Consider the following 12,735-nt stretch of genomic DNA (forward strand, 5'->3'; position numbering starts at 1 on the left):
AAACAAACAAACAAATAAAATAGAGGCATTCAGTAGCTGGCAATTTGAGTTCTGATCGCTCAAATCTGAAGACAGAGTCTTGTTTCTTTAGAAGTTTGCGTACAACTGAACTAGGCCAAGCAGCTACCATCTTTAAAAAACCACAGTGAAAGAAAAACTCATAAATAATGCAGGCACTCCCTGCTTAAATCAACAAATCCTCCCCAGAACCTCATAATATAATACATTTTCTTCCTTTCCATGCGTTTGCAACAAATTTTACTCTATTTTAGAATTCTCAAATGGTTATGTTCGAAATTCCTGAACGGCATGGTCCACTTTTTTCCTAATTTGATTTGTTTTGTTAAATGGAGATTTTTAATTTTTTGGTTTGGTTTTGTTTCAAAAGAAACAATTCAAAACAATTCAAAAGAAAGAAGCACCAGCAGTTTTAAGCACAGGAACTTTTAAGGTCTGAATTTTGAAATCTTTGTGAGAAAACAAAAAGATTCCAGGCTAGAATAGCTTATAGATTTGGGAAGAAAACAAAGGGCATTGAGACGTTAGCTTTACATGTCTCTGAATTAGACCTGATTGATTTCTCCAAGCTAGAGATGCTTCAGATTTGAGCAGTCACTTCCTTTTTTTCTCTTTACATCTTGTTCCTTAACAAGATATTCAGCCGACACCTGGTATCATTCCTTCATGAGATGAAGTACGACCTAGTGAAAAGCTTATATGATTCAACTGAATCTGCATTAAAAGATGCAAGAACAGTACAGATGCTATTGCCTCACCTTGGTCACAATTATAGGCAGATCACAGCGTACATGCATACGAAAAGAAGAACCCTTGATGAAACAAAAACTACAAGGCTACAATACAAAGACAGATGTGCATTTAACTTTTTTTTTTTAATGTTTGATTACTTTTCTCCTTCGCCCACCAGATCATTCACAATGTTTTCTTTGTATGTCGCATGTTTTCTTCATGTCACGTAAGTTAGAAGTTGTTAAAAGTCTACAGAAGATGTAGATCCTCCTATAACAGAACAAAATCAAACACTAATCAGTTAATTTTAAACTGAAGACTTTCTCCTTCCACAGACTCTGATAAAAGGGTATTAATATATTTTAACTGCCAAAAAATTAAATTGTCCTTTGGAAAGTAAGAAAATAATTACCTTAATTGCCCAAATCAACTTAACTATCCTTCAGTGGTCATCTGTGTTTTTCTTTTCATGGCACAGGAAAGATCATTCATTTGAACCCATATCAAAGTTTCTGTGGATTTTGTCTGCTGTCTTTACAGGGTGATGAAAAGATAGGTGGTAGTATAAGCTGAACATTTGGCAGGCTGCAGTTCAGGGATTCAATTTCTGTTTCTCATACATCTCACCAGTTCAATCGATGGGGTCAACATCCAGCAGCTCCATCAGGAGCAGCTGAAGGATACTTTCCTTCCGAGACTCTCTACAGCCCCTTCACTTTATGCTTTTCTTTTCTAAAACTGTTTATAACTTCCAGGGAGAACATGATTTTCCGTTTAAACAATTCTCTTTGAAGCTTACTGTTTCTATGTGGTTTAAAGATCCCATCATGGACAAGAATATAAAAATTATAGCATAACATTAAGTAAGAAGTAAATGCTCACCAGTGTCTGTAATCTATATGCTGCCGAATCAATGCGTGAGGTTGAACTGTTCCATATATATCCACTTCAGGCATATTCAAATCATCAATAAAATAGATAAGTTTTTTATTTCCTACTGGACCATAGTTATGACCAGCTTTTTTCTCCAGCTTTTTTTCAAGCATTTCTGAAATGTAACACAACATACATAAAAATGATTACATACATAAAAATGTACTAAGCAATGCTGAAACTAAACAAATCAAGAATTCAAAATCATGCTGGCTAAAATTTATGAAACATTTAATCACCTACGAGGGTTTTTGAACTACTGAAGTCCTTAGTAATCAGTGAAACTCAGACAGTGCCTTTAAAAAAACATCATGCTGGGATCCTGAATTCCAGAAGAGTCTTGTGGATTTAGTTGTTTGACTACTTCACAGCTTTTGAAAATCTCACTGCATATCCCTTTAGAACTGAAATGCTTCGAATGTGAAATCTCCAGGTATCCTGACACTCAGCAAGTTTATCAATGAAGTAGATTATCTTCTCCTTCTCTTGGGAAGGATTAAACAAAAGCTTTACCATATGTAAAGTGTAAAAATATGAATGATAAATATCATTTAATCAGGACATTTAATCAGAAAACTAGTGTGGCACCTCCCATACTAAGGAATATTAAGCTGATTGTATTAAATTTCAGCCTATTCCCCAAAATGAGTGCTTATGTGATGCTGAATGCAGACCACCAGGTAACAAAATTATTACAACAGTGAACAAATTAACTACCCTTACGCATTCATCAGAACGGTAAAATCTTGAGACATAAATTTTGAATTTATACAATTTTTATTCAACTGCGCTGTTTCCCTTAGAGATGTAAGAGAAAGAATAACTACAGAAAGCTGTTAAGTCATCTTGGAAATACAGAAGAAAACCACTTGTATTAAGCATTATTAAAATATTGAACTTTGGTGTGATGTGATCCTCAACTTTTGCCACTTAGTGAAGTATTCCACAGATTCACAAGAAAGGATTCATTGTCCGTGGACGTTTGATTTCTAATTGCACTGTTTCTATTTTATGCATGGAAGTAAGAACCGGCAGAAATCATTAGGAATTTATTAAAGCAGGACTGGAAACTAACAATCTCATCTCTCTTTCTTCCTAGGTCGTTATTTTTGTTGCCTAAATGATCACATAAACATTTTGCACAAAATGAAACCATAGTAATAGGTGGACTTCAAGGACAACTTTTCAGCATGTCCCCCAGCCTAATTTCAAAAGCTTTCTCTGCCTCATTCAGAGCAGGGATTTGAACCAAAGATGGTTATGAAACATTTAGGGAAGATGGTGGTTACAAGCCTTGCAGCACAGGAGAGAATTTAATTCAGATTTTATATGCATGAGATTTCTCACTCAATACTGCTGGGCAAGAGGAAAAAGATTTCTCAATTTCTCAAATGTTGTGCCTCTAGCCCAGACTTTTTTTGTCTAGTCAATAGTGTCATGAATTTGGGCTACACCTGCTATTGGTTTTGAGATGACCAAGTTTAGATTTTTTTTTACTTTAATATTTGTCAAAAAGAAAGGAGGATGAGGAATTAAAAAAAAAAAAGGATTATCAGTTCCATGTATAATAAGTAGATGAGAAAAAAAATGCAGACTACAGACTTCTTTCTTTTTTTCCATTGTATTAGGCTGTATGTTAAAAACCTTTGGGTTAGATAAATAAAAAGCGTGAAATGTAAGCATATGGTTTTGAACTTGTCGTGTTTTTTTTTTAAAATTGGGCAACATGTTCACGAGAGCTTGTAGGAAATGGAAACTGCACTTGCATAGGGACAGCTGAATGCTGTATGTCATAGCCCTGCCACAGTTCTGACTTGCAGCAGACTTCTTGGTTTCTTAGCCAAAGCAATATAAACAAATATATCATTGCAAACAGTTTCCATTAGGACAAAAGTAGTATTGTATTGTCATCTTAGATTCTTCAAACAGTGAAATAAATCATCTGCAAACCTCAACAGTGATTTTGTCTGGCCAATTCTGGTCACAAATTCTTCCAAGGACATTTCCGTCTAGTCACAGTCATCTAAAAGGATGGTTGCTGACTGTGGAGAAGAAAAGTAAGCAGATAAAAAGTGAAGGTGTGCTGGAGGACAAGGTAGAAATGTAGAACCTCAACATATTCGCACTGGATGATCATAAATTTGGGGGGAAAAAGTCGTGACTGCACTTATCCTGCTTTTCTACCACAAAGGGGAAAAAACTTTTTTCAGAAACTACGTGCATATGAAAGGTTTAAAGTATCTTAATTACCTTAAAGTCTTACATAAAAGAAGATTTTCTTCTTCTTTTAGCTGAGGTACATATATACTTGTACTTTTAAACCCAAAATTAGGAATACCCCTTGATCCTTAGCCTTATCTAAATTTTAAATAGTGTCCACAATTATAATCTATAACTCTTATTATGTTTTTAAAAATACTGTGTTATTGCAGTACAATAAGGAAATATATTGTACTAAATTCCATTGTACATAAATGTTTATGCAAATTTCTTCTCTGTGGCACTGTTCCAGACTTTAGTACTAGTGAAGACCCCCAAATTAATGTACCAATATTAGTTTGCATCAGAACCTGCCTCCATCAAGTAACATTTTGAAATTTTCTGCTGTTCTAGAGGCAGAGCGGGTGAGTCATATGCCTTGGGAGAATGCTAAATAAAACCCAACTACATGCTAATCTCACCCACTCTAGCAGATACCTCCAAAAAAGTTATATGGATACAGATAAGATAGGAGCTGGCAGAAAATACTGCAGATTAAAAGTGATATGATCTATAAGAAAAATCTTTCAACCTCTAAACTATGGAAAGAACATGGCAATGTAGTGAATAACTGTACTTCAACAAGTTCAGCTCTTAAGGTCTTCTTTTTGAACTGAGACTTAATTTAAATTGCTCATTTGTGTAATTTGATGTGAATGCCTCCTTCCGTTAAAAAAAAAAATCCAACAATTTGATTGTTCCAAACAATTGCTTGGAGTCATACCCTAAAACACATAAGAAGGCATTTCAGTGTATCACTGGAATGCATTTTATAGGAAGAAGCATTGGTACACACAAACACAAAAATAATGTAAGATGCAGTCATTTTGAGCTATACACGACAGAACAAAACCATTCCATCACAGCTCACCAAAAAAATGTTGTATACACAATGGAAAGCCAACACAATGTATTTGTTCCTGAATTGTCAGGCAGTTCTTCGCCTGCTGTGATCAGCGGAGGGACTTGCTAGCAGAGCATTTAACAAGTGGGACTTGGCTGAAGAGCAGCGGACGGAAGGAAGAGCTGCAGACAACCAGAAGAGTCCACTTTTTTGTTCATATCTCATTATTTCTTAGAAGGAGCAGTGGATGTTTTAAATGCTGACTTGACTTAAAATTTGAAGGAATACTACTAACATTTCATAGCAAATCCTTAAAGGTTCATAAACTCCCCAATTTTATGCCACAGTACAGTTGGCGAGTGTGATACACTTGGAAAGAAAGCCCCTGTGATGCTAACTTCACCTATTTGGTTTTTTTAAGAAGTTTCCTGCAAGAAGAATACACAACCTTTGCTGCCGAGGACCTCCTTTCATTAGCTTCTGTTTGCAACGGAAAGTGTTATGCCTTTGTGCTCTAGTGCCCTGGTCTTGGTTGCTGCTGGAATAGCAATCATTAGCTAAAAAATCCCTCTCAGAACAGAGGAATATCTGAAAACTTTTTAAGGCTAATTCCCCATTAAAGGAGCTATAACAGTTTACATCAGTTCATGAGCTCGTTCTGACGCGCAGCAGACTTCTTTTCCCCAAATCTCTTCATTCATTTTGAGGGGCAAAAAGGAGATTAAGTTCTGTTAATGCAGGATTCTAAGTTAACACGAATTTGGAAACACTTCAAAGAATAAACTAAGGTACAAAGTAAACTGAAAGCGGTATTTGCTTATCTGACCTGAATACAGAAGAAATCAACAGGAGCCAGGAAAGAAAAAGCAGGGTAAAAAGTTATTCAAGAGAGATTTGTGGATTTATACCTGTTTTTTTAAGCCTAGTGACAATTTGATCCATTAGCAGCAATGTAGATTGGCTAAAAATTAAAAAATTGATTGCACAAGCAGTTAAATTAAGCAACAAGCAAACTTAAATACCTCTAAAGATTTTATCTGAAGACTCCTTACATTTTGGAAAGTTTTTAAAGGTGAGAAATTGTTTTCTCTATCTTCTCCCAGACATTTTGAGAGGATAAGACAGTTGTATTAACTTCTTTCTCTAGTGCTTTTTACAGATGGCGTGTCATTTTCTCTGTATAGTTGTGTCAGTTCGAATTACTGTAAGGATGAAAAAAGAAGGCAAAGAGGGCATATCCACTGACAGCTGGACTCTCCCTTGATTGTGGTGTTCATGAAAAGCAGAAGAGACACAGAGCTTTTACAAGCCTGTTTTACTTTGAGTGTATGACTCCTCTTGTTACAAAACCTACCCACCAGTGTAACGTTTTTGGCCAACGTACAGCCCCCTCTGCTTGTGTGTTATATTAAAATTTCCTTTGCTCTGCATCCATCTCGCCTATGCAGACTCCAGTCTTCCTTAGACAAGGATTGCCCCTCCCTGGGGCTTGTAGGGTGCCTAGCAAAAGCAAGCCCAACTCCTGGCTGTCCTTTTTGGTACATCTACAGGCACAACGCAGAGACACCCAGGCTAGCCAAAGCTGACTCAAGGCTTCTTGTTAACATAGGTAAAGCCAAATTTTCTCTTGTCCACCAGCACAGAGCAACTCGTGGGAGCAGAGCGTCAATGCCAGTTTGCCCCAAACAGTTTCATCCTCCTCCTTTCCTCTTGCCTGCCCCAACTTCACTAAGTCTTCCACTTTGTGAAGCGATGAGCTTGCCAAGACCCAGACAATGGCAGTAGTTGAAAGCTGTAATGAGATCATAACAACTGCGTAATATTTTTCACCTTTGCTGTTGAGGGAAGATAGGTTTCTTGCATCTGTATGGAACTTACTCTGGAGCACTGCTGATGTGTAGTAGTTGAAAGGGATGTTAGCCAGGAGGTAGTCTTCAGAGAGAGCAGCAAGCCTATCACCTACAAACACTGTTTTTCTTACTCCGGCATTTCCAACTAGCATGACTGGTTTGCCTTTTGTTAAGAGTAGATCAATAAAATATTTGAGACGTGCAGTCTCAGATGTGTGAACAAAGATTGCCTGAAATTGAAAAGGAAAAAAAAAAACATCAAACACTTGCACAACACAGTTTAGTTTTAAAAGCAAACAGTAATTTCTGTGTCTCTCTTTCTGTGGCTAGGACTGAATTCTAAAAGCAATGAAACGGGATACACCGTTTTCTTGTTCTCAAACATAATTACTAGAACAAAATGTTCTGCTGGATTACTTTTTACACAGCATTTCTACTTGAAAATTTGTATTCAATATCTTCTAATAGGAAGATGTTGAAATCAGGTTGTAACTGAAATGCATTGGTTCCATTTAGAGAATGCCAGTCTCCCAAAAACTGGTACAGAAACAAAGGCTGCTGCAACAGGCAGTTGGTTTAATTTTTCAATTAGTATTTTCATTTACTTTTTGGCCTGGCTTTCAGCATACCTAAAACTGTTTGAGCAAACAGTTGGCAATAGATTAGCTTTACTTACTGTGAGCACCTAAAACCTTCATTGACTGATAAAGTTTTCTTTACCAAGCTCTGTATTTTCCTACAAAGTATTAACCCTTAAAGAGAGCTTGTTACAGGATAGCTGATAATGGATAATGTCTTTTGATCACCAGCTCCATGTTTCTATGCCCACAAACTTTTAATCTCCCCAGGAAAATTCTTACTCACCTAAGCATTTAAAAAGAAAAAGACCTAGCAGTTAATGCAATCAAAACACCATAAAGCATTTGAGAATATTCTATGCAAATCACACTGAAATAAGAGCAAAACCAACCAAACCTCCAAACTGAGGCAATTACAATTAATAGCTCATGCTTTCTATTTCTCCACTGACAGGTATATATCATACTGTCATAACTTCTACAACTGGTATTCCACAAATATAACTAACTTTGTAAGTTGATCAAGAGCATAGTAGAAAGGTGATAAAGTGATCTGCTTCCCCTAGGCCTCACACACTTCTATTAGTATGAAGGGCATTATCTGGCAAAAAGAATACCTGTGCATAAAGCTGGCAATAGAAAAATGTTAAGGCTTCAATTTGTGGTGTACAGTTGCCGTGGGCGTTATTTTCAATGATTAAATGGACTTGGAGCTTGAATTCCTCCTACTGTGGAAAAAGGGTATAAACCACTAACAAAGTGAATATGGTACGTCCTCAGGACAATGCTCAGCGTGTGGTCACTGGTGTGCGCTGTACCTGCAGGGGTGCATCCGGATCCACATCAGGACTCAGGACCTTATCCACCCAGGGCAGGAACTTCCTCGTCTCTGGATCAAGGTAATAATCAAACTGTGCCCTGGGATGGAAACTTAGTGCTTTCATCTTCTTAAGCTACTAGCAGCTGAATTCAGCTTGGTAATTTGAAAGCTATGAAATGGAGCATTAATTGTTTACAGTACATTTTCCATATCTAGACATTCATGTGAAGCACATATGAAAAACAGACATACAAATAAATCTTATTTTTAAATGCATATATATGTAGACTGTGATGAAATAGCCAAGAACATCAAAGCAACATCTTAGTGTTCCTGCTGCTTAAGGGGCTAAAGACAGGCCACCTTCTGATGACATCCTGGATTGAGTGCAGGTGTCAAGAATTTGGCAGTGGGGAGCTGCAGGGTGGCCTCCGTGAGGAGAGGATGAGGGCTACCCTGTGCTGGACAGTGACTGTTCCAGCCAGCTCCAACAGACCCACTGAAGGGACACTGCTGAGCCCCTCAGCCAAGCTGGTGCCACCTTGGGGAAAACAGATTCAAGAAAGGGTAGAAAGACTGAGAAACAGCAGAACACCAAGTTCAGAGGAGGAGGAAGAAGGGGAGGAAGAAGGGGGGGAGGAGGAGCTCCACATTGCTGGAGCAGATACCCACACTGCAGCCTCCTGAGGACCCCATGCTGGAGCAGGTGAATATGCCCTGCAGGACTGCAGCCCATGGAGAACCCATGCTGGGGCAAGGGTAAGCGTGAGAAGGAAGGCATGGCAGAGAGAAACCACTGTGTACTGACCATAACCCCCCACCCACCTACGCCGCTTGGAGTGGGGGAGTAGAAGAGTCAGGAGTGAAGGACTGAGGCTGAGCTTGGGGGGCAGGAGGGGGAAAAGTTTTGTTTTAATGTTTGCCTTTGTTTCTCACTACCCAAATCCATTTCAATTGGCAACAAATTAAATTAATTTTCCCCAAATCAAGTCTGTTTTGCCCATGAGAGTAACTGCTTACCAATCCCCCTGTCTTCATCTGGACCCACGAGTTTTTTCAGCCTATCTTCTCCCCCTACCCTGCTGAGGAAGGGGAATGAGCAAGCGGCTGGACAGGTGTTTGGCTGTTCGCCAAGGCTAACCCACCACACATCCAGCCCAAATACTTTGTTTCCTAAAGCTTCTATGTTCAGTTTAAATTTATATAGCTGTGAGACCACAGAGATGACTTGCTTCCGACAAGACCTTCCTGAGTGTGTCCACAGAACAGCAAGGCTTTTTGAAGGATAGGAAAACAGATGTTAATATGACCAAAAAGATCTTCCCAGTCTCTCGATGTAATAATGTGTTGCTTCTGATTCTTCAAGTTATGCAAGGTGCTCCTTCACCTACGGACTATGCACGTATAAATTTGTTCCTTCACAAGGGCTTCACCTAATTTAAACAGCAGTAAAGCCAACTGTATTTTTTAGTCTTTAATAGGCAAGTATGACTAGATATTTCTCAAGAAATCAAGGTCTGTCTAAGCAAAACACTGACAAGTAATTGTAAAGTTTTAGAACTTTCTTCTTCAAACCTTTATAGCATCACAACAAAAAAAAAATCTCACTAAGGGGAATGCATTATAATGCCTTGCTTATATCTACATTTTTCAGTATAAATCCAACAGGTGAGATTAAACATACATCTCTCCAGCCCTTTACTAAATGCTTTAATTTTGGTAGGCGTGACCCTCATATTACTTTTTGTTGCTTGCCAGGAACTTTAGTATAAAGTACAACCAGTAACACTTCCCTAAGTAAACACAGCTTCTCTATGCATGGTAAATGACTCTGCACGCAGTCTTGCACTGCAGGCAGTCAGCTCCCTCCAGTCAAGTTAGCTCATTTACAGACGAGCTCTGATAGCTAAAGTACACAGTACTACAGGCCAACAGATCAGATGCATGGGCCATTGCTCTGCACCCCCTATCAGTATTAGTGAGTAGAAACCTGCATATACATACATACACACACGCGCACATATGTATTTATATCTGTTTAAATATGTAGGTGGGCATGTATATATATTACATCTGTTTTTCAAGCACAGTGAGATACTGTGGTCATTAACTTACCTGATCTTGAGAGAGCACCCCACCAAACGCCCAAATACACGCAAAGACAAAATACATCTCATAGAGCTCTCTGGGGCAATCCATTGGCACATTTTCAGGGGTCAGCAAACAATCCAGCAGAGAACAGAGTGTCTGCAATAAATAAATATGTGAAGAGAGTGACCTGTGAGTCTTACTCCACAGGAGTAAGAAGGTATTTAAATTTAAGTAGTGAGATTGCAACTCCTTGCTGTGCTTCCTTATTGTCTAGGAGGTCCTTTCGGAGGTCAAAGGCATGAAGAGGTCTTCTGATAAAATGTACCAAAATACCTTCATTCTACACGACTTAAAGCAAGGTGTATGAAGAAGATGACACAGTTCAGGCATGTACATTATGGAAAAGTCTTAATACTCATTCGCAATAATTAGTTTTCTCCTCTCATATTGACTTATTTAGAAGCAGGCAAACACTCAGAAGACTTTAGAATGACAAGGCCTATTAAGTAAATTTAAGATGTCAACATGAGGATGTGCAGTATCAGATCATTTTTATATGAAACAAACAGAGCTCAGCTCCATTCTTTAATAACGTTTAATAACGTAGGGTCTCATTATCAGAGTATGAGAGTAACTAACGCTAATGAGTTTAGTGAGCATTTAATTAGAGAGAGGCAGAATGCTTGTATAGAGAGATGAAATGGCTAGCCCTCAGTTGCCTAAGACATTACTAACAGAAGCAACACAAGAACTGAGAAGTCAGGGAATTACGTGCAGTGCCATAAGCACGCATTTCTTCTTGTTACAGTGCACCGCTGCAATACGAAACCTCTGAACCCCTGTAGGTCTCCAATATAAGAGTCCAGGTTCGATATATAAAAGCCTCTTGATTTCATCTCACATATGTTTCAGATACACAGTAATTTTAAGATTTTTTTACTCCTGCATAGGACCACATGCTCAGCGGATGTTTCAGAAATACTGTTTCTTAAAATATAAATAGTTTTAATCCTAATGCATACCTGAACCTAATGCATACTATTCTCAGGAATAGAAGTAACAGTTTTAAATCTTGTTCTGAGTTGTTCTAAGTAAGGAGGCACATATTTATCAAAGAGAACAGTCAAGTTAGCCTTTTCAGATTGGTGTCTCCCTGTTTCTATCCAGCTGGCAACATACCTGCAAAACAAATTGGAAAGCAACCAATTTTTTATTAGAGAGAAGTTGAAAAAATACAAAATTTCTTTCCTCTAGCTTTGAAATGCAAACTTTTGTTGACTTTTGAGAACTGTTTGTGACTGCCTTTAGTGCAATGCACAAATACTACTGTGCTGGCTGTAAGTCAGACATAAGTGCCGCCAGCCTACAACATTTTTATTTGTTCATGCGAAGGTCATCATGCTGGGGCATTTCTAAGAGCTATTATGACAGTTGAGCACACTGGCATATGGCTATACTTTTTTTCCTTGACTGCATCCTTTATTCCAGGGAGGGCAGGAAGAAAGGACCTAGATGATAGTCTGCTCCTGCTTTCAGAGGGCTACACCACCAAAAAGCAGGTGGGAGCAAGGATTCTGTATTTGTTTTACGCTGTTTGAGAACAGACTATTTAAAATACCAGTGTGTAAAAGTTGTACACAGGACCAAGGATTATGTGACACCCAAGTTCAACATAACTTGCATTGCAGATATCTACAGTAGTATATATAACCCAGTCTGGCTGAAAAGTCTAGCTATATGTAATTGAAGACAAAAAAGTAACCCTTCTCATCTGCTAGTTCCTATCACAACCAAGTCTAAAATTCCTTATCATTATGCTAACTATAGCATGTGCTTCAGGTTAGCAGCCACATGCCTAACTGTCTATATTCCAAAGGATTAGGCAATTTTATCCCCTGCTCGTGTTCACACAGTATTGGTCAAACACAGTCTAAACCAATTATTTACTCATTCACAGCTATTCTATTTGGACAGTTTGTTGCCTAGTTTCCATCTCTACACTCCTCTGTTTGCTGTGAGAGATTGTATTGCCTCTCTATGTCCTCACCAGTCCTCTGATCCTCATCACTCTAGGTGGGCAGCTTGTACAGACTCATGCTGTTTAATTAAATTCTCCTACTGATAAGATTTCTCTAGGAAATATGTGCACTGACAGCTTCTTGTCCCAACGGCATACAACTCTAACAGACAGTTAGAACGGACTGAAATGTTGATGACATACTGGAATGCTGCAAAATTGAATTTTGACATGAAACAGCAGTAATGCTGCTTGACAATAAAAACACCGACTGACAAATGTTAAAAAGATTCACTTCTTACTAAAGTTTATAAGAACTGTTTTGGATCAGCTCAACAAATGCAAAAGGAAAAGATCACATTGGACTGCTTCAAGTTAGTGCATTGTGCCTTGACCAGCTAAATTCCCTTTTATACATGGAAACCCATTTTCTTTAGAAAACATTGTTCTCATAATTAATTTGCATGAAGCATAGACATAAAACAAGTTAAAAGAGTAGTACTGTGACCCAAAGGAATAAGAGAAACAAAAAGCCAAGCTGATATAAACCAGTGTCCTTAACAATATCAAAGATGGTGACAGTTATTAAAAAG

General features: G+C 38.2%; 1 protein-coding gene across 1 annotated transcript in view; it reads right to left on the reverse strand.

Moving 5' to 3' along the window:
- The window catches only part of DNAH11 (dynein axonemal heavy chain 11), a 158,071-nt gene that overhangs the window by 87,839 nt on the left and 57,497 nt on the right, over window positions 1–12,735 (reverse strand). The window contains 6 exon segments of the mRNA XM_075140860.1: window positions 1,633–1,798; window positions 6,665–6,866; window positions 8,033–8,203; window positions 10,150–10,281; window positions 11,148–11,304; window positions 12,532–12,540. Coding sequence (XP_074996961.1) covers window positions 1,633–1,798; window positions 6,665–6,866; window positions 8,033–8,203; window positions 10,150–10,281; window positions 11,148–11,304; window positions 12,532–12,540 — 837 coding nt within the window.

Source organism: Calonectris borealis, chromosome 2 (genome assembly GCF_964195595.1).
Source record: "Calonectris borealis chromosome 2, bCalBor7.hap1.2, whole genome shotgun sequence".
Lineage (NCBI taxonomy): Eukaryota > Metazoa > Chordata > Aves > Procellariiformes > Procellariidae > Calonectris > Calonectris borealis.